This window comes from Crocodylus siamensis, chromosome 9 (genome assembly GCF_052110815.1).
Source record: "Crocodylus siamensis isolate JL-2025a chromosome 9, ASM5211081v1, whole genome shotgun sequence".
NCBI classification, from domain to species: Eukaryota; Metazoa; Chordata; order Crocodylia; family Crocodylidae; genus Crocodylus; species Crocodylus siamensis.
In genome coordinates, this window is record NC_143403.1 from 63,058,457 (window position 1) to 63,081,226 (window position 22,770).

Consider the following 22,770-nt stretch of genomic DNA (forward strand, 5'->3'; position numbering starts at 1 on the left):
GCGTTCCCGAGCCGCCGGGGGACCCCTGAGCCTCCCGCTGCCCCCCGGGCCCGGCGCGTGTGCGCGGCGCTGGGCCCCTCCCCAGCGCCGCGGGGCTGGAAGCGGCTGCGGGGCCCGGCAGCAGCCAGGCGGGGCGGGGGAGGGTCGGCGGCGGCAGGGGCGGAGCAGGCGGCGCGGAGCCGGGCTGCCCGTGTGCATGCCGATGAGTTCCCCCGGAGCACGTCACTTCGCACCGGCGCCGTGCGCGGGGGGCGGCTGAGCCGAGCCGAGCCGAGCCGGCTCGCGGGGAGCGGCGCTATCCGCAGCCCGGGGCAGGGGGGCGTGAGCAGCCGCTCCGCTCCTGCTGCTGCTCCTGCTGCTGCTCCGGCTCCGGCTCCGGCTCCGGCTCCGGCTGGCAGCTCCCCGCCATGCCCCCGCGAAGGGTCGGAGCCGGCCGGGCGGCGCGGTGCTGAAGGGACAGCTCCCGTCCCCCGGCGGTGCTGAAGGGACAGCTCCCGTCCCCCGGCGGTGCTGAGGGGGCAGCTCCTTCCTCCCTCCATCCTCCTTCCGTCGCCGCCCGCTTGCCCAGCGGTGCTGAGGGGACAGCTCCTTGCCCAGCGGTGCTGAGGGGACAGTCCTTCCTCCCTCCATCCTCCTTCCGTCGCCGCCCGCTTGCCCAGCGGTGCTGAGGGTACAGCTCCTTGCCCAGCGGTGCTGAGGGGACAGTCCTTCCTCCCTCCATCCTCCTTCCGTCGCCGCCCGCTTGCCCAGCGGCTGCGGCGACCATGCCCTGACGCTCCCAGCGGCGCGACTTCATGGCGGTGGCCAGGAAAATCAAAACTTTGTTGACCGTGAACATCTTGGTCTTCGTGGGCATCATCCTCTTCTCCGTCTACTGCCGCCTCCAGGACCGGTCGCAGGAGCTGGTGCAGATCGTGCGCAGCTCCGAGCGCCGTGCCAGGAGCCGGGGGGCCAAGGCAGGCAGCCTGGCGGACAGGGAGGCCATCCTGCAGCGCCTCGACCACCTGGAGGAAGTGGTTTACAACCAGCTCAATGGTGAGATGGGGGCGCAGGGGCCCGAGCCCCGGTTCTCCCAAGGGAGTTCGCGGGCAGTGGGGACAGGCTGGGCCCCAGGGAAAGGGGATCCAGGGTGGAGACAGGGGGTGGTAGGGTTGCCCTGAAGAGTAGCTGGAGACTCATGCCTGGGAAGGTGAAGGTTGCTACTAGGGCTACAGAAATGAATGGAAGGGGGTGGGGGTAAAGGCTGAGGAGTGCAGGGTGAGCATTGAGGAGTGCTGAAGAGTGTGGTGGAAGTCTCTTGAGTGTCTCAGGTCAACAGTTTGTCCCAAAGTTTGTCTGAATCTGGTAGGAATATATTGGTGAATAGGAACATGCTCTGTGTCTGTGTGAGAGAGAAAGGGAGAGCACATCAGATTTATCATCGTGATCCAGCCTGAAATCATACATTTAGGGTAAAGCATTTACTTTCAAAACCGCTTTTGTTTTGGCCTTCCCATGTATGTGTCTTTAAATATTTTTGTTTTTTTAAAAATGCTCTAGTTGTTTATAGCATCCATGTGGTGCTTTAATAACCCCAGCACTAAAATTTGATATGATCGGGGAGAGGTGTGAAACCAAGCATCCACCACTTTTTTTATTGCCTTCCATTCTTATTCACCAGCCCTGAAAAACCTCATTAGCTATCATTAGTATAAACGAGTTCACATTCCATGGTGGATAGAACATGCTAAACCATAAAAGTTGTTATATGACTACCAGTCTTTCATACAGAAATGGGTGCCTCAATGACAAGTGCATTTAAATGTGGAGCTATGCGTGAATTGCCAAATGTAAAATACTAGGGGATTAAGTACATAATTAAATGCATGGGTGCTTCAGAGGTGGAGAGGTAGCAGGAATAACTTTGCAGTTGTGCTATAATACAGCATATATGTCTTAACTTTTTTAGTACCATATAAAACTTCCTAAGTAAATATTTTTAATTAAACCAAGTGGGCTTCTGGTTCAGTTATGAGAACCTTCTTAATCGTAACACTGATTCAACCAGAGGCTACTGCAGCCTCAAAATGCAGGAAAATGAAAAGATCGAGGTAAGTATGTATTTTCTCCTGCTTTTTTCTGAATGAACTGTTTAAATGCAAATGTTTCAGTTACAGTAATAGTCAATCTATGCTAATGAGCACTAACGTGACACGGACACCCCTTCAGCACACATTTCCTCCTCCCCCACAGATATATGCACACAAATATACGCACGTTTCTCTCAGAAAGGAAACAAATCCCCAGTTTGTATTCTTTACTGACATCTCCAAAACAGGTTTCAAGAGCAAACAATCTTTGGGTTAAAACCAGCCCCCTAACTACACTGCAGCCATAGGGCACTTGGACTGCAGTGCATGAGTGCAAGCCATTGCCTGCTACAGCACAGAGTCCCCAGCACAGAGCCTTAGCACGTTGATATTGAGCTGGCCATGTGAAGTATGACACTCGATGGAATTACAGAAACAGGAAAGCAATGGGAGCTCTTCATATACAGGTAATGAAGGGACATGTGGACACCACTGTACATTGCACTCACAGTAAGCAGGAAGCTCTTGGTACACTTTATCTGTTTGGTTCTTTAATTGACTGGACACAATGATTCACAGCGATGTTGCTGTTTATTTAAGATTTTATACTACTCTTTTGGGGGGAAAAAGTAAAAGTTTGAGGGGTTTTTTCATGCAAACTTTGCCAGTTGAACTGTTTAGATGTTGCTTTACCTTCAGTAGACCTTTTAATAAACAATGGAGCACCAACACAGAAGGTGCTAATGAGTTTGCCTCCAATATGCAGAGTGTCTTTCTTATGGAATAGTCCCACTGGGCAGCACAAATGCTCTGTGCATCAGTTAAACAGATGAAATATCTGAAAAGTTTCACTGAACTAAAGGAACTTGCATTGCTGTAAGTGCAGTCAGGATCAACCCATTGGTGTTTGGCTTATGAGCTTCTTTATTTTAACATCCCAACTCATTTGTTAATGGAAACGTTTTGCTCTGACACTAATTCCAAGGGGTTCAGTTTATGAAACTCTCTTTTGTGACGGTTGTGGTAGTGAGCAACGTTCTTCCTTTAAGTTGAGAGAGTTCTCAGGCTTTCTTTAAAGACTTAAGTGAAGATTCTTTTATTCTTAATCTTATTTTTTTGGTTCAATGGGACATAGAGGAAGTAGACTTTAGGGGGAGACCATAAAGGATTGGATCCTGTGTTTCCTGTACACTCAAAGCTCCCAGAAGCCTCAGCAGGAGTCCTGAAGTAGTAGTGATGATACAAAGCTGGGTCTGGCCAGCTCATTAATTTCTCCTTATTCCCACTTTGGACTCAGTAAATTAAGACCCACCTTTTAAGTACTTAGCATTTGGTAATGAATACCCACAATTCCATAGAGGTGTCTGATTATGCCAAGCCCTGAACAAAGAAGGCCTTATTTCCATTCTCCATGGATCTGCCTGAGGCTTTAGTCAAAGAGGAAGAAGCTTCTGTGGAGAGAGTTCAAAACGTGTTGATCAAAAAGGTATCTTTCTGTTTCCCTTAATTGTTGCCATGATGGAAAAGGCATCTTCCCTTCCTCCCCAGAGCCTGCTTTCCCCAGCAGAAGTAAACAAAGGGAGAGTTTAGTGTATATCATGTACCTGCCCCAAACGGTTCCTTTGAACCAATGTTAACTTCTAATCTTAAATGTAACTTAGAAAATGCATTGTCTGTGCAACACGTGCACAAAAAATGCCTGGAGAGGACAGAAGTCCATTTTGGATAGCCGCTGTATTATGTCTAGTCCTTAGAATTATATCTTGTGAAATAAGAATTTCTAGAATGGCATGAATAAGTGCCAGGCATGACTCTATAACAGGATGGGCAATTATTTTGGGTTGGAGGGTCACTTGGGGAGTTTTGGTGAGGCTGGGAGGGTGGTGTAGTGACCCAACCTGGGGTGGGTGGTGGGTGGTACTGACCTGGCCCAGTCTGGTGGGAGGCGAGAAGGCAATTGATCCTATCCAGCTCAGGCTCGTCCATCCTGCACCCACCTCTGGGGCTGGTGGATGGAGTGGATGGGTGGGCAAGTCCTTCATGGAGATCAGCCTGGGACTCTTGTGTGCAGGTCGTGCTCAGCTTGGCAGATGGGATGAAGCTGCAGCCACACAGGGAGGAGTGTCTGGGAGCAAGACAGGCATGCGGGGCTGGTGTTGGGGCCAGGCTGCTGGGGCTGGGCCAGGGCTGGGTCTGAGATCACAGGGCACTGAAAGCATGGGGCCAGGCCTGGGGCAGAGCTGTGATCTGCTTCCTGCATGTTCCTGTGATGGGCACAGGCAGTGGCATGTGGGGAGTGGATTGATGAGTTGAACTTTTGTACTACTGCAGCCTGCTGCACATTCTGGGGGTGGCAAGACTGGCTGTGCATGCCACAGCTCAGGCTGCCCCATGAGCCTCAGCTGGGTGGGGCCAAGGGTCCTGCCGTAGGCTGGGCAGAATCCCTTGGCAGGCTGGATGTTGCCTCTGTGCCATATTTTGCCCACCCCTTCATCTAATTCAGCAATTTGCATGTTTCCTTACATTTGTCACTATGTTTCGTTTAGTGAACTTTGTTGGGCTAGAAGTAAATGTTGATATAATGGCAGGAAGAGCAGACAACAATTTATGAAGGGTTTTAATGATAACATCTGATCGTTGTGTTCTTTACTCTCTCTCTGTCTCACTTTAAATTTGAAGCAAGATTTAATTGACTAGATTTTTCCCTAATCAGTTTTGCATCTGATTCTGTTGCTAATAATTTACTATAGAGAGTGAAAAATGTTTAATATCTCCAACTAGTGCATAACCTTTCATGCCAAAAGCAATTGAAGGGTCAGACTGCAATTTTACTGTAATTGCCTTTTTCCCTTTTCACTGTCTCTTTCCAGTAATACACAACAATCAATACAGCATGTAATTAGATTTCATTCAATCTGAAAAGATTAAGAGAGTTTTCATCTTCTCATTATGTATGCTCACATCATGCCTTCTTACCCCTGGCTCCCTTATTAGACCTCTCTGCCCTGTTCGGTGGCAGCCATGGGGGGATAACTTTTGAATATTCCCTTGAATTCAGCAGATTATCATTCTTTACACACAATAATTTGATTTTGCTCTCTTGGGAAGATTAAATACAACGGCAATTTTCAGTTTGATAAATGGATCTTAAATTGCATATGTATTGCACAGAAGGAAGAAGTGGACTTTTCACATAATTGCAGCATGCAGGCTTAAAATTATGTAAATAGCAGGTCCTGGGTGCCCAGGACTGATTCATGCAGGCTGTGACTCCTGATTTTTAGAGTGTACTGGAAGCAAAGTGATTGCATTTAAAATTCAGACGGGCAATCTGCATACATAAAAGGTACAGTAGTATTTTTAAAAGGACAGTTTATCCTTCATAGGCCAGGAGCTGGTTGAAAATGAGCCTGTCCCAATTTCCATATCGGAGGTAAGAGTTGGGAACAGGCTGCAAATGAATCATTTAAATGTCCACATCAGATCTGTCAAAAAGAAGCTTTTATAGCCAGAGACTTTCAGTTGAAGGGTAATTCCTTTGCAGACAGGAGAGGCAAAGCCATGTGTACAAGAGGGAGGATTAAGTGCGACTGCCAGCTTTGCATTAATGAAAACTGCACCTTCCGATACTGAAGATACAGAATCTTGCATTGTAGCCATTTAATATGGTTATCTTCTAAAGCTAACACACATCTGACCATATTAGCTCATAATTATTCCCAAGAAGCAGCTACTTTCACTAGCCACTTTCAGCAATGCATATTCCTTATAATATTTAGGTCTCAGTCCTGCAGTCCTGCTGGTACTGTAAGGACTTCAGGGCTGGGTGCTGTAGAGGCAGGAAGTGAAAGTATCAAACTGATTTATTTAAGACGCTGTGCTGTAGTTCTTCTATTTGTCAAATAGCATGGAACAAACATGCAGTGATGCCTCCTTAAGCCAGCGTAACTCAGCATTACTCCGGATCTGGCCTTCCATGTTGCAGAATGACTGTGAAGTCCCAAGAGCCTGATTTTGATCTGGCATTGGTTATACAACAGCATGACTCTCTTGACTTCAGCTGAGTTACTATTGATTTAGTTATTCAGAGCCACAGGAGGCATCAGGGTTTGAAAGAACTTTCTGGTCAGATCTTTACTGTTTTGCACCTTATGTAGTCACTCGTACTTAGGCCAATCTGGATGTGAGACATCGCACAGTCACAGTGATGCCTGTTAGACCTCTTTTGCAAAGCTGTAAATGGCTACATAGGAGAGAAGCTGACCTGTAAAATTCCAGAGTGATTTTTTTTGGCCTCATGGAAGTCCATGATAAAGTTCCAGATGCCTTCAGCAGGCCAAGCTTTTACCCCATTTTTTAAGGAACAATATATGAGATGTTTCAATAGAAATACGTAATGATGTTACAGAGGAAATGGTTCAAGAGCTGGATGGAGAGGAATAGAAATCATCTCCAAACTAAGGTAGAAAGACCCAGACAATCTCCAACTTATTGACAAGACACTAACACACACTCTCACTCTCTCTCTCTCTCTCCCCCTCTCCCTCTCTCTCTCTACATTGTACATCCCAGGTTCTGGTAGTGGCTTTTATGCTGGGTTTGTGCCTCCTTTGTTTTGCATCCAGTAAGCAAACATTTTGACACAAATCATATAACAGGTTTACAGTTGACTCATTTGTTTATGGCTTTTTCTGCCTGGTGTGCAGAGCTGGCATTGTTCGTACCAAGTAAATTAACAGTTACAAAGATGCAAAAAAAGGTCTTTATTTGACTGATGATGCTTGGCTGCATTTTAGAAGATAGCTCTTCATTAGAAAGTTGGATAATATAGCTTGGTCCTTTTGCCTTTGTCAGCTGAGTTGCAGGTCTCAGACCATAAAATATAGCTGTAATTTAAAACATTGGGTGGTTGTTCCTTCTTTTTTATTCAATATTTTTAAAGGTAAATAAAGGAAGTGAAAAACCAAGCACACCATTTAAAAATGCAATTCCAGGCACTGAGTACATGGCTGTTCTCCAAGGAAATAATAAGATTTATGAAATGAAGAAACAGAAATGAGTCATGTTTAACAAATCTTCCTTTTATTAATACCCCTCTTTCACCTCACTAGTGCGTGCTTGCTCTCTAACACATTGTGCTTGGCATGATTTCTTTTATTTGTGGATTTCCACTTGCTGGCCCTTTCCATCATTTTTTAATACTAATAAACTGAAGAAAAGGAAGAGACTAACTCAAGGTGCGGTAATGGGAAATAAGGGAGCTGTTGGGATAAGAGCCAGTACCAAGACTGTTTTAGCACCATTGACTGAAATGGCCCTATGAAACAGGAAATTTAAGCCCTTGAGAATAAAGATTGTGGAGCAAGATGTCCCAATGTTCCTTAAATCACCAGTGAACATTTCAGCAGTCAATAAAATTGGGTTTGTATGTACTTTTAAAAAATTGGTAGATAACGCTAGCTATTCAAGGCCCAACTCAACAAACACCATAACTTTAAGGACATATTTAAGCTTGCAGCCAATTGAGTGATGTGATTGAACATGCACTTATCGTAGAACACATGCTTAGGTCCACCCCCATTCAGCAAAATGCTTAGGGCCAGATTTTTAAAGGTCTTGAAGTGCCTAGTGGCCACGTGTTCAATGACAGTCAGGTGCCTGAAAACCTTTGAATAAGCCTGTCACCTTGATGAAGTAATTGCTTTTGAGCTTTGCTGAGCTGGGGCCTAGCTGAATAGCAGGCATGAAAATCAGTGGAGTCTGGTCTCAATCCTGTTGAAGTCAATAGTAAGATTTTATGTGAAGTGGATTAGGCCCTATACAATCTCTTAGCTCTGTACATAAAGAGAAGGGTTGTGGAATTTCCCTGACACTGAGAATAGGACTTCCACAACCTGAAATTATTTAAGAAGCTTCATGTAAAGAGAAGAAACCAGTTTAGTTCCATTAGCCAGGCAGGTACCAGGGACGCCAAGGATTTTTGCTGTTGTTTCAACTCAGGCCATATGCGCCCAATTACTACAAATGAGATTGCCACAATATTTGCTCAGCCTTTTGCAGTTAACAGGCTTTATCAGATTAAAACCTTGAAACAATTGGCTCACACAGCCAACATGATATATCCACACATGCGATAAGGTGGGAAGGGCCGGATCTGCACATGGGGGAGATCCAGATGGAAAACAGCAGGTAGAGGCACTCATTTATCTCTTGTCTGTCATCAGAGGCTACATGAGAAGCAATGAAAATTAAAGGTCTCCCAGGATACAGTAAATTTTATGTAAAGGCTGTATATTTAGTGGCTAGTCCAATATAAAAAGTTCCTGTAGGCCTCTATATACAATCCAGTAGCAACCAAGTTTTGATCATGTAGATTAGGGCTGTCTGCCTGGCAGCCTGTGAGGGGCTAACTTGTGGGCCCCAGACTCCCACCCAGCTGCTGATTCCTCACCCCCCACATCACTCCAGCTGCAGCTATGGGCTTCATCTCCCTCTGGCTTCTGTTTCCTGCTCCACCCCAGGGGACAGCATGAAGCAGTGTGACACAGCTCACAGTAGTGAGAAAACCCATGGCTTGGGATGCCAGTGTGGCAAGGTGCAGCAGAGAAGACTACACCTAAGGAGCTGAAGGTGGAGCTGGGTCATCTGTGCCCATGTACATAATGCAGAAGGAGAGGGAGAACCCACTGGTCCCCTTGGAGTGGGGGGTAGGGATTGCCTGGTGCAACTTGTTACCCAGCAGATCAGATACCTGTTCTGTCTAAGATCCCTCATTTCACCAAGGAGCTCCCTTGTCCTCAATCTACCTTGGCCTGTCCATCTAGAGGTGGCTGATCAAATTAAAAACAGCTGGCTACAGCACATTAGGAGCTCAGCTTTGAATAGCTCCAGAGGATATTTACTTCTCCTCCCTCTCTCCTCCTCATTCTCTCCCCAATAACAGCCCTGTGCCAGGGAAGTTGGAATAGGAGCCAACTTTACCCACTTTTCTGCTAGGCAAATTCTCAGCTTGCCAAATTACATCCCCATTGCCTTGCTGAGATCATGCCAAGAGGATGGAACTGCAGATCTGGCCTCATGAAAGTGTTAAATAAAAGCCCATTAAGCTTTCTAATGCACTACCTCACCAGTGCATAAGTATTCCCCGCAGTCAGTTCCTCAGTCTAGTTCTGACTGAAATCAAGCAGAATCTACTGGTTCTGCAGGGAGGAGACCATCTCACAGTCTGGTAGGTGGCATGTATCAGTTTACGTATACTTTCCTTGAATTTCATTTTTGTTACCCACCGTAACCCATGTTGGTAGCTGGATCCTTCAGGAATGTAGCACACTCGTGCATCATCCTAAATCAGTATACTTCCTTCTCTGGGCTCATCACTCTGGAGAGGTGAAATGGAGGCCTTCAGCCAATGGCCTGCAAAGCAGAGGATGTGACTGCTAATGGCAAACAACCCTTTTTGACAGCAAATTCTGTCAATTGTTTGTGTTCTGCTTTGAAATGGCCTTTTTCAATAGCTGATCCTTGCCTAGGAGTGAACTTAGGAAAGTAGCTGTACAGATCCCATTCTTTCATTAGAAAGTAGGAGATGTGGGCATAACTATTCATCCCCAGATATTCCACTTTTAATGGAATACTTAGGCTAGTGGACCTATCTTGCTCCATTTGACATGCATTTGAAATGACTGGAGAGCATGCGGTGCTGATCTGTCCTCTCAAGCTGGGTTCTTCGCGTCCGTATCATCTTTCAGCTGATGTCGCTGACTCAGTCTGTTTAAGGCGCAGGAAGACAATGCAGCAGTGTTTTCTGCGTAAACCCCGATGGATCATCCTGAAGCCTTTTCACAACAGTTCTCTTCCTTTTGTCAGACTACTTAGGTCCCTTTCATTTCTAAATAATTGGTTTTGTTTTTTTGTTTTTGTAACTTTTGTGTCATCCTGCTAGGCAGCATATTGCAAGAGACTGATCTGATCACAGCAGAGGTGTCAATCACTCTCTGGAAGCAAGAGGAAGAAATGAATGAATTGCCTCAGGGAAAAAGTATATCTACTCACCTGTTGATCTGAGATTGAGCTACCAAGTGTTGCGTCTGCCCAGCCACGCAACTCATGTTGTGCCTTGGGTGATGTGGCTTCAGCAGAATGCCTCTCTCACTTGATCTCATTAGGATGACTGAGATCAGCTGTGGGGTACCTTATGGTTGAACTCATGAGCACCACTGGGGTTTGTCTTTGTGGAAAACTGGAGGGGCTTAATTCAGGGAATTGGCAGGGCATAGTATGGTCTCTTTATGTTTTATTCAAGCATTTTCCTGAGTTAGCATAATCAGAAGCAAGGAGATTGAGGTCTTACTAAGCTTTGTCATTATGAGCCACGTGTCTGTACAGTTTGTTTAAAACATTACAAGGCTGGGGCAGCAAATAAATGTGTCTAGAAACAAATGAACAAACCTAAACTTCTTTTTGACATTGAGATCCTGTCGTTCTAGATATCAGGAGGTTTAAAGCTATCTCATCAAAGTACAGCATGGCGCTCCACAAAACCTTTGATTCACCACCAAAATATGATTTATATTTGTAATACCTGGGCTGTAATTCACACTGTCATCCTAGCCGTGGTGCAGTGATTAAACAAACTAAGCCCAGGGAAAAGCATGGAGGGGATTGCAGGCATTCAGGAACATCTTTCTTAAACAGCAGGCAGGGCTTGCTGTAGGGGATTTCATTCCAGTTCGAAACAGGCGGCAGGGGAGCATCACGGCTTGTGCAGCGCAATTCAAAAATTATACTTCAGGAGCCAAAACTCACCGGCCCAAACACTTCCCTGCGCTGAGGCTTGAGGTATAAGTGAGCCCTGATTCTTACATTGCATTTGCTAGCTAGCTATGTAAATTAGAGCAGCATCTCAGAGTTTCTTGCAGGATGTTAAACCAATTATGCCATACAGCTGTGGTCTACCTTACCCACCACCACAGTCTTACTGTGATTTTTTTTTTCCCAACAAACTATGCTAGGTTATGTACTTGGAAAGAAGCAGCTGATGCAGAATACATTTCTACACTTCTTACTGCACCTCTGTGGAAGGAGAGTTCCCAGTTGGGCAATAAAGGCCAGATTACACCACTTTGCACTGACCAGTAAAGAGAGATGGGACCAGGGCAGAGGGAATCTGGGCTTCTGTGTGAGCTGGATCGGCTACCCTTTCTTTCTGCTGGTGAGCATGGACATGAGTAATCCAGTTGGCGTTGCTGGGCTGCTTGTGAGAGGAAATGCTTTCCCAGTAATATAAAGCTTGGACAATCTGTACAGTGTGGTAAAAAAAACTCAGGCTTGCTTTAGGCTGGCATTTTAATCACTGTATCACTGCTGATACAAACAGTGCAGCAGTTCACAGGACCCCACAATACCTTAACATATGATAAATGGATCATGGAAGAAAATAGATCCTGGCAGGTATTTTTCAGTTATTCCTTATCTGTGTTGCATAGGCTTCCATAAATATTCATACCATGTGGAACACAAGTATTATGGAGATTTATCAAACGCTATATTAGTCTCATTGAGGCTATATATAACAGGCATTGCCATGCCCTGCAAAATATTCATGACTTCATAGTTCCAGGAAGGGTAGTCAGTCTCTTTGGTACTGACAGTATGGTATAAGGTTTTGTTCCTGTGGGGGGTTGTTAAAAGACCTGTCTGTGATGAAATTGGCTGCCGTGGGGTTTGGGCAGAGGGAGTAAAAGTGAACTATAAAACAAGAAAGTTGTTTTAGCAAGCAAACCAGTCTCTTCCCCATATCGCTGTCCACTCTCAGGTTTGTTGGCGTTGCAGGTAATTGCTCAGGCAGTAGCGTGTCGTCCTTTGTACAGTGTGTCTGCTTGCCTTGGTCCGATCAGTTTTAGCAGATGTTTTGCTTGCTGTCATCTTCCTGCATGAGGCATTGATCTAAATTCTTCTGGGCTCATTCGTGCTATTTGTCCTGTTGACTCTGGCCCAAATTCCTCTGTGGCTGTCAATCCAGTGCCTTCAGCAGAATAATTTCAGTTGTCTGTTTGGTCAAGTGAGACTTCTTCCAGCCGCAGGATGACCAGGATGCAGCCAGCTGTAATGATGTCTGAGCAATATGGAGGAGCTCCATGTGCTGCTCATCCAGTGCAATGAAGTTAGGGGCCTTTCTCATTTGAGGGACCGTGTCTTTGGGCTGGCTGAGCTCTTTCCCATGAAGCTTCAGGCTCCAAAGCTCTGTCTGTGGCTCCCATTACTGGGGCTCTGAGAAGTTCACAGTATTCAATGTATTTATGCCTACAATACAACTCTGAGGGAAGGGACTGCCATTAACTACGAGGCTAAAGTCTCTCCTCACCCTGCATCCCATACCTTTTGAAGCTGTGCCACAGAACAAGAAAGAAATAAAGGCTCTTTGGGCTAGAGAGAGAAGAAAACAAAGCATCTATTTCAGCCTAGTAGCTTGTGCACTCCCAGGGTAAGGCGGGAGACTTGGGTTGTCTTTCCTGCTGGAAGTAAAAATAGTGAAATCTCTAGGCCAGGCAAGAGTTTTGCTTCTTCTTTCTCCTTGTCTCCGGTCCAGTGAATCTCGACAGTGCATGGCACACAGTGGCAGATCTTCAGTCGGAGAGTGGAACAGCCCCACTCTGGAATGGCTTAGATCTTGGTGGCCAGGCCGCAGGCCGCTGTCCGAGGGGACGGAGAATGTGGGTTTGAGTCCCTTGAGAAAGTTGAAGCCAGGTCTCCCACGTCTTGCTCTAATGACTAATCTGTTTCCTGAAAAGGAGGTATCAGCCTTGCTCTTTAGAAAGGAGCCACGGCCCTGCTAAAGAGAGATGACATAAGTGCCGGTTTTAAGAGATGGTTCTGAACTGTGGGTCCCCGCTGTCCCTGGAGCTTAAGACTTGCCTTTTGTCATCAATGTTTCATATTGGCCGGCACTAGGCAGCTACCTAAGCAGCGTGCTAACTGGCTGGTTGTTCTGGCTCCCGTTATGAGTCTTCACAGGCAGGGAACTTAACGCAGGGTTTTGGATTTCACTCTGAATGCCTGGCACTTAAAAATTACTTCTCTAGACATTTCGTGGCAACTAACTAACCCTAAGTGACTTATCCAAGAGATCACCCCGGAAGTATGTGGCAAATTCAAGCATCTCCTGTCCTAGACTAGGGTCCTAACCACTGTACCATCCGTCCTCCTGCAGAAAAAGAGGGCTGTTTTGCACAGAAGCTATTTTTTTTTTTTTTGCATGCCCTCCACTTGGAAAGCTGCCAGTCCCCTCCTGGAAGGCTGAAGAAGTTTGCTTCTTGTTTAGTTTGTGTGACTTTTTTGGTGGGGTGATGGGGTTAATTGGTTGTTTTTATTTGGAGGCTTGATGCTGGGTTTTGTATTTCATTTGGTAACAGGGCCTTGCTGCCCTTTTAGAAATTGAATTTATTTTTCTACTGCTCTTGGATGCCTCTAGGATATGATGCTTTTATAAATAAAAATGTATTTTTATTATATTAACTCATTTTCCAGCGGGCTTTGTGTTGTAGAAAAGATTGGGGGTGTTCATTCTCATGCATGCTGAACGGAAAGCAGCGATAAGACTAAAAATATGCCCGATTGAAATAGAATTGTTATAACCCAAAGGTTAGTCTTCCTTGGGATTAAAACTTGCAGTTGCTTATAAATTCCTTGTGGGAGATTCCTGTTCAACCAGTCAAGTGTAAAATGAGGCTACTGATAGCGATGCAGTTTTGCATCTGCAAAGAAATTCGGTGCTGTTGGTGGCTACTTTACTACCAGCACAAGTCTGTTGATTGCCAAGTTGCAGAGGTTTTTGAAGCCTGATGTGTTGATGGCTGATTGAGTTTATAGATTTCACATCTAGTGGACCTAGTCGAGGAGCTTGGAACTGTACACCCAGCTAATAGAAAAGAGATCTCTTGCTGAGATGAGCTGGCAGTGCTAGCGTACAATGAGGGACAGCAGGGGATGGTGTGTGAGGTAACAGTAGAGAAGATCATGGTGACGATAATAAGCGTTATACTGCACAACAGCCTGCTTGTTGAATTTCTGGCTGCCTACAAAACGTGTGATGGCTACCCACAAAACTATGCTAGACTAGAAAGGATGGATAGTCAGTGGTCACCTGTGTCTGGAGGGACCCAGATTTCATGCTCAGAATTTTTGGGTGACTAGACGGGTTACTTTCACCCAGATCCACAATGGTGTTCAGGTGCCTTGCAGCCAGTGACCTCAGTGAGAGATGTATGTCCAGCACCTTTGCAGATCAAGGCCTTAGTCTTTCTGTGTGTCAGCTTCCTATCTGTAAAATGGGGGCGCTAGCACTGCCTTACCTTGCTGAGGTGTTCTGAAGCATTTGGATACAAAAGTAGTTAGGGCCATACATGCAACTAAAATGAGACACAAATGTGACATCACTACTCCCTTATATCTACTATTGCTGTGGGAAGTCTCATCAGGCATTTCTCATCTTCCTTTTACTTGTCATTCAGCAAGTGCCAGAGGGAATGATCGCTGGTACCAAAGTCCTGCAATGTGCCATGAGGAACTCAGAACCCCGGAGGCCTGTTTCTGCTCTCAGTGAAAGTCGATTCTTTCCTGGGCCAACTACTGCCTTTGGAGTTGTTTCAGAGCTGGCCAGTGCAGCCCAAATGTTGCAGTAGGTGCATCTACCTGAATTGGTTTCTGTTTCAACAGAAAACTGATTCCAGTGACTTCAGTGGTTTCCTGCAAGTGTCCCTCACCAGTGGCATTAGCACAAGAAACAGTGTAGTCACTCTGGCTAGCATAGACATTAAGCTTGGTTCCCACCTCAGCCCCACAAGAAAAACCCAAAGTCAAATAACAGTGAATGTAAGCTTATTAAAGGACCTGAGCTTTTCTCACTTGATTGCACTGTACCTCAGCTGCTTAATAATCTTGTTCTTTGTCTCCCTCCTTTTGTATGCAGTAGAATCAAAAGTGCACAAAACACATTTAAAAAATGCTGCTTATGCAAGAAGAAAAGCAAACAGTCAGTGAGCAAAGACTGAGAGGAAACGCCTTTGCGTGAGAACAAAGATATTGGATTGACTTTGAAGCTGGGACAGCACGACCCATTGCATTGCCAACGTGCTTACAGGCAATTGCTGCATGAGCTGGAGAAAATGTGGCTGCCGGGAGAGGGGGTGATGATTAGGATTCATTCATTCATTCCAGTGGGCATTTCTGCATATGTTACATTATTTGGCATTTAGGCATGTTTCAGCTTTAATCATACTGACAGGCCGTTGCAAAGCTAATGTTTCTAACTAGGAGAAAACCTGGAGGTCATGGAAGAATAAGACCAATGAAGTGTTTTTGTGGAGTTACTTTTTCTCATAAAGAACCTACAGGAGGAAAGAGTCCTGGAATTAGAGCTTTTTCTAGACGTCGCTTCAGGACTGGGCCTCTCAGTGCTGCATAATTAGACTTCAAGGAGCAAATTGTGCTCTCAGAGGCACAACTTGAGTTATGCTAGTTCTGTGCCTGTATAGCTGGGAAAAAGACCTGGCTACCCTACATTACAATGTAGATAAGAATGTCTGTCTTTCCAATTGTTTTGGCCCCGATCCTCAGCTGATGTGACCTTTCTTTCAGTGCAGTGTCATGTAATTGTAAAAACCAAATCAGAATCCAAGCGACATTTGGAGTAACTTATTTGGAATTGATACCAAACAGTTCCAGTTATGAGGGTTTGCACGGCTGAATAAGTTGGTATGTTCTGCATAGACTATATCTATATTATTTGGGAGCTGCAGTGAACAAAAATTAATGTTGCTTGTTCACAGTAGAGTCGAAAATTAAATGTCATATTGTAGCAGAAAAAGAAAAGATGGGATATCATGCAGGCATTTGCTGGATCTTTGTTGTTAAATTGGCAGAAAATACCTCCTGGTTTTTGGTTGTGGCAATGCTACATGCATTATAGCCTTTCTATGCTAAACAATTGCTGTTGTGAAGCCAGGGGGATGGTGGGGAGAGACTAGTTATTATCAAGAGCAGTTTCACATGGGTTGAATTAACTGATACCTAATGCACTGTTCCCAGATGCATGTAGATATAGGATTGTGTGCTGCTCAGGATTTATTTATAAAGTCTGTAAGAGTGTGTGTTCACCTCACAATAACTAAAGCTCAGAAGGGGTACTTATCTTCCAGGCTAGGGACAAACATTATACACGAACCAATTTAAGTGATCAGAAACTGGCTTAAACCTGTAACAGAACAGATGTGCAGCGCACATAAACCTGTTTGAAAATGGCTGAAACTGGTTTGAGATAAACCTGGTTGAATGTAGTATGAGACTTAATTGCTGTGGGTCAAACTGGTTTGTGCAATGTCTGTCCCAGACCCCTTGCTGGTTTAAGATAAACCAGACTCCCCCAGCATCTCGGCAGGCTCCTTGCTCCACAGTAGGGTTGGCCCCTCCCCTCCTCTCCCTGGCTGCAGATCTGGCAGGGACTGCAGGCTGCTCCCCCCACCTCTCCCCTTGCTAAGCAGGAATTCCCCCCTCCCCTCTGCTTTGCAGAGAGGTGTCTGTGTATTAGCTAGCAGACCACATGCTGGCCATGGTCCTGCTTAGTCAACGGGTAGAATCAAGAGGTAGCTGGTAATGTACTACTGTTGTTTTCTTAATGGGGTGATAAACACTGTTATTCATTCCCTGCTGGGATAATCAGAGCATCCTGTTGGGACCTGGCCACTCCCTACTCCCTCAGCTGGTGCTGTAGAAGGGAAAGGAGGGCTGCTCTAGCACCCCCTGGCTTGTAGCCTGAGCCACTGCAGGCATGTACCTGCATGTTTGGGATGTCAGTGCAATTACAAAGTGATTTAGCCTAGCCAGGTTAGACTAACCTGCAAAGTTTGAAGCAATTCAGGCTCAGGCTTTTTGAATTTCTGTCCCTAGCCCCAGAGGAACTAGGTGCAATGAATGACCTGCCTTGAAGAAGCTTCTTAGTCTGCTGGAAAAGTTCTGGGCCAGTAATAACCTGGGTTCATTCTGGTGGGAAAAGGGAGTTGACTGAGGTGTCCTAGGGGCAAGGGAAGGGAAGTGTTACCCTTCTAGCCCAAGGGAAGTTCAAGACCCCAGGAGTCATCATAATCCCTGAGAAAGGTGCTGCCTTAGTCACACTGTAAGAACGTACATCTCGCTGGAGAGTTTTTCCCTTTGTTGTGGCTTCCCCCAGCAGAAGCGAGCCTGCCTTTGTCAGGAAGTGGATGTTCTTTGCATCAAATTATGTGCAAAGCTTTGATACTAGAGGGCTGGTCAGTGGAAGGGGCTCCAGGTTTAAGACTCATGTCTCTACAGTTTAAATCGTGCCCTCAAAAGGCTACATTTTTTATGGTTCTCACTAGGTGGCAGGGACTCTGTACCTGAACCCAGAGCAGCATGTGGCCCCCATTTCACTGCATATCCAGGGGGCGATCCTGACAGTCAAACCACTTCTGACTTTTGCACCGATGAAACCCTCTTTTCCTGGGACCCACCTGTTGCATCCATCCTTGCTCCTTACAATGCATCTCCTTCCCATTGTCCCCACTGAGCCTGCTTGTGCTGCAGTGGGGTGGGGATGTCTGTCTCATTCATAGCCAGTGATCATGTACTGGCTTTGCCTGGAAAAACAGCTATCCTCACACAATGAATAAGGGACTTACTGCTGTTGCCATCAAAAGGGTTTTTTATGAGAAGTAATTGTAAAAGCCTGTGGTTCTCAAACTGCAGTTCTGTGCTTCCAGTCTTGTATCCCTCAGTCTGATAATAAATATGAACTATAGCAGTATCCTATTCATTCACTTCTGGTACACTGCCCTGAAGTGACTGTGTCTTTACCCTGTTCCAGGGGATAGACTTTTATAAGTTCCTGGTGATTAGATCCTTTCCTGTGTCTTTTTATTCTGTAATAAATGAGTGTTGTTTACTTACGACAACTGTTGATAATCAGATTCTGCTATTTACTGTTTGTCTGCTCAATTTATTCAGAGAGGCGTGCCACACGGTGTTTATTGCTCATCACCTCTAACCCAGTGTTGCCTGCTTTCTGAGGTGAGATGAGCCAATTTAGTTAGCAACACTCTTCTAGGTCATTCTGCTCAAGCATAGTGTCTGTAAGAGTAAGCGTCTCTGGATGAGGTCACAAGTTGCATCACTGGGGGGTTTTCTGTGCACCATAGGGAACATCCCTGCACCTCCTGAATGTAGCCATCCTTGTCACTTGACAAGAAGCATACGGAAATTGGGGACATGTTGACAATAATATAATCTGAGTACTGGTTTTATAGGTAATGGTCCTTAGTGGCGAGCACACTCGACTGGGATTGGGAGACATGAGTTCTGTGCCCAACTGTGCCGCTGGCCTGCAGTGTAACCCTGGAGCCAGTTATTCTACCTTTCCATCTCTCCTTACCCTTGAACCCATTGCCTGCCTCATCTGTTTAGTTGTGGGACTGATATATTTCTGTATTGCCGACTTGTTTCAGATCTCCAAGTAGAGAGCAGTCCAAGCTGTAAAGCTTAGGCCCACACTTTCCAAAAATTCAAATACTTATGATTCGTATTCAGATCCATCTGTCTTTTAGAAGTCTCACTGCACTAAGACCTATTCTGAGATCTTCTCTACCATGGAGTTACCCTATGTCACTCTTTGCTGTCCTCGTTTAGACCCAGCAGAGAATGCATCATCTGAGAAAATCTGATGAAAAGCATGGAGTCAAGTGCAGAATCTCTTGACACATGATCATCATAGAGAACAAGGAGAAAATCAAGACCCCAGTGGAATTGATTCTCTTATTTTACCCTGCTGCAAATCAGGAGGAAGGTTTTGAATTCAGTGGAGTTGCAGCAGGTCAATAAGGGAAGACCAACTCACACTTTCTAATGCTGAGTCTTAGTCAGGACATGCTTCTCTGCCTTATGGGAATGCTATATGTATGTAACAGTTAAATGTCTTCAAACAATCCCCTCCTTGCAAATCAAATTTCCGTATGGTTGCCAAATGCATCATCATGGCCAAATAAAGCAACCATGATAGGTTTGGATGTTAAAACTGCCGTGAGTGAGCCTGCCATGACTGCAGCTTAGCATTGGCTGCAATCAGTTCTTAAAAGAAAGTAAACCAATTTCCTGATGATGGGCCAGCCACTACAGCAGTGTTGTATTTCAAAGCGCGGATCATAGAGTTCCCGCCCCTAGATGACATACTCAATTTGTCTTTATATCAGCAGTAAACCAGGAAGGACAGAAATCGAAGTGTTCAATGCTTTATTGCTACTTTTAAATAAAGGATTATTTCTATTTCCTATAATGTTCCATCTTTATTTTCTCAAATGTATCAGTAGTTGAGATTTGTTGTCATCTTTTTGTCTTCTGCCTACCACTGTCCCAGTCCTTTCATTTTTTCCTGTTATGGAGGACATGATATTTTACTCTCTATATTATTTTTCAATTAATCTCTGTAGGGTGGATAAAGACAGAATCAAGTGTCCGCTTCATTCTTTTTCTTCTGTTCTTCCAAATTAGCATTGCTTTGCTTCTTTCTCTTTGGTAAATGATGATTTCTCCATCCCTCCTCAGGGGGCAATAAAAATGGACTTGCCTTCCTTACTCCTCAGTTCTGTATCCATTTACTGGGGCTCCTTTTTCCATTTGTGTACAGTCAGCAATATTATGAGGCTGTGCATGCACATTGGGACAATTTTTGCTCTGCTGTTGGGCTTGTCTATAAGCAAGAGCCGTCTGGCTGAATTCTGTGAGGTGTTAGGCAACAACAGTGCATGCACTCAATGGCCTCTGAGGCCTGGGTCCTCTGTCTCTTACTCTGCTGTTATCCCACAAGAATGATTTCAGCAGAATCATCACCTGATTTGCAATAGCTTGAGAAGAAAACCAGGTCTTAAAGTTTGTGGATGTTCCTCAATATAAATAGACCATCTCTAAAAGACTTGCTACACATCTGCATGCAGATCTGGTTGGTCCACAGACCTTTTTATGTGATGGAAATTGGCCTTTTTTCATCCTCTGTGCACCTCGACATTGTCATAGAATAGGGGTTGTCAGCTAGGGGTATGTGTACCCCCAGGGGTGCTTGAAAAGGCCCTAAGGGATATATGCAGGTGGGTGGGATTGGAGTCCTGTCACACACCATCCTGCAGTGCCCACCCACTTCGGCCGCATCCCCCCCAACTCTGCATCTGGCCACCGTGGGTACACTTCTCTGTACCTGGCTGCTGGGGGTACACTGATCCAAAAAGGTTGAAAACCCCTGCCAGAGAAGGTTGATTTCTAAGCATTTTCTTCTGGCTGCTGGAATCCCCAGTTCTTTTTTCTGCTACAAGGAAGAGAGCATATGTGTCCACATTCATTTGTGACCTGACCCATCATGTGGCTACTATTGCTGTGCCTCTTTTTATGAAATATATCCATTTTTTTTCTTTAATCTCTGAAGAAGAGACCCAACAGACATGGGGAAGTGGCAGACAAGGGGCACCCCGAGTGTACGTTGGAGCAAGATCGAAATAAAATCAAAGGAGTGAGAGGGAAAAAAAGAAAAGATAAAAGTTCTCTCTAAACCCAGACTTCAAAACAAAACTCCCTGTGAAGAGTAAGAGACATGCCTGCAAAAAAGGCACGCAAACGCAGTTCAAGGAAAATACACATACCTACAGATGTAAAATACACAGTCTGTCAAAGAAATGAGAATGCTAGGGAATTAGCTGTCAGCGTTGCTGTGTAAAGATAGGCAAGGAAAGTCTGTCATCCATCAACAGATAACAAAATAATGTCACAATGTAAAGGAAATGGAAGAGTCTGGGTCCTCTCAAGCTCATGTTGAAGTTGATGGTGAAATGCCTAGTGATTTCTGCGGTATCTGAATTGGGCTCTTACCCAGGTATTCATAAAGGCAAAGCCCACAATGGCAGCTGATCTATTCTCCCAACTTTTTCTAAGAGCAACTGCCTGATTTAAAACAGAGAGCCATCCCTGTAGGCCCGATGTTGTTCTACCCAAGTCTGGAAGCCCTTCAGATTGTTTGGTGCTCCTCCACGTCACTGTTCGCTTTGTCCATCTTGTAGCACGGCTCGGGAGTGAGAGGGAAGAACAGCAGACGCAGATGGTCAGCAGGCCCTTCTGTCCAGCTTTCCTTCACAGTATAGTTCAGCTTCAAGGGATGGACTTGGTGACCAATTTTGCAGCTGTGGAATAGGTGGAAAATGGGGGCCTGTAGGATTTGGGTCCAGACATTAAATGTCAGTGGGCTTACTGCCTGATTCCTTAATCAGGTGAACAATGTGGACCTGTAAGAATTGATGAATACTGCATGTGACCTCGGCATTGAAAAGTTAACCATGTGAGTGTGTTGGTTTACTAGCAGACTTTTGGGAGAAGAAGCAGGAAGGTTGGTGTAATTCAAAGGGCCCCGTAACCAGGGACTTGGCTTGAGAGTGAGGCAGTCTCTCAGGGTGTCACTGCAGGGTGAAGGCAGGGGGTTGGAGACCAAGGGGTGGTGTTAAAGGGTCAGTAAAAAGAGGCGGAGGTGCAACTAGTCCTGTAGCCATAACAAAGGGCCCTAGACATCCAGAGAGATGACTCAAGCCTTCCATTTATTTCATTCTTTACTTGTATTGGACTAAAATCCAAATTGCTGTTCTGCAAATAATCAGCTCTTCAATTTCTTTCCTCCGATTTGCATGAGTGAACTCCTTGCTTTTCAAAAGACTCCCCCCCCCATTTAAGAATGCACTCCTTTAAGTTCACTTAAAAAAAAAGCTTGTGCCCACAGCTAATTAAACAGCCCAGAAACTCTAACTCTAACCCCTTGGAGCTTTTCAAAAAGAAGCTGTCTCCCTTTGTGTCTGCATGCAGATTCATCTTGAAGAAGTTCTGCTATTCTGTTAATGAGCACTTCACCCTGGGAGTCCTTTCCTATTCCTTTGGAAAATTAAAGCTTGTAGAAAATCTAATGCATTGATACATGTGATCCAATTGGTGTTGATTGGTAGGACTGCCCATTATAGCAATGTGGAATATTGTTGCTGCAGGAGACAGAGACCAATATTACTATTTTTTTTCCTAAGGAGACTTGCATTGCTTTAGGACCACTAGCAATATTTCTGGCTGACCAAGTTAAGATAATGATGAGGGTAATCAAATATTATGCTTCAGGGCTCAAGCTGCTCACCTGTGGGATCTGGGAAGGAATTTTTCTCCCATATACTATGTAGCATTGCTTAATTGGGTAACTACTCAATGATTTGTGTTTGCTTTCCTCTGAAGTTTCAGATATTGGCCCCTGCTGGAGGCCAAGTATCAAACTGATGACATAACAGATTCTGGGTGCTTTTAACAACAACTGGCTGTTGAGTTTCTCCATAGCATCACAGTTTCAGCACTATTTTCCTTGCTCCAGGCTCCCCATCACCATCAAGAGGTGCAGAAGTAGCCCAGCTCCAACCTAAACCTCTGCAGAGAGCAATTAATTGTAGGTGTTTCATAACCACAAGTCTGCTGGGATTTTACAAGTAGTGGCAGAGTCCTGGCATCTATTATTCAAATACAAGAAAACACACAGATCTTTCTTTTTTGTCCCTTGATCACTGAACTGAAATGAGAAATAATAACCAAAACAGCTGTTTAATTTAGAAGCATGGAATGGTTTAGCATTTTCCTT

The 22,770-nt window shown here is 45.1% G+C and overlaps 1 protein-coding gene across 1 annotated transcript in view; it reads left to right on the top strand.

Annotated features, from left to right (window-relative positions):
• The first annotated feature begins 278 nt into the window (after positions 1–278).
• The window catches only part of GALNT9 (polypeptide N-acetylgalactosaminyltransferase 9), a 233,101-nt gene continuing 210,609 nt past the window's right edge, over positions 279–22,770 (top strand). Inside the window, exon 1 of the mRNA XM_090062430.1 lies at positions 279–1,035. Coding sequence (XP_089918556.1) covers positions 795–1,035 — 241 coding nt within the window. The 5' untranslated portion in view covers positions 279–794. The remainder of the gene's footprint in view (positions 1,036–22,770) is intronic.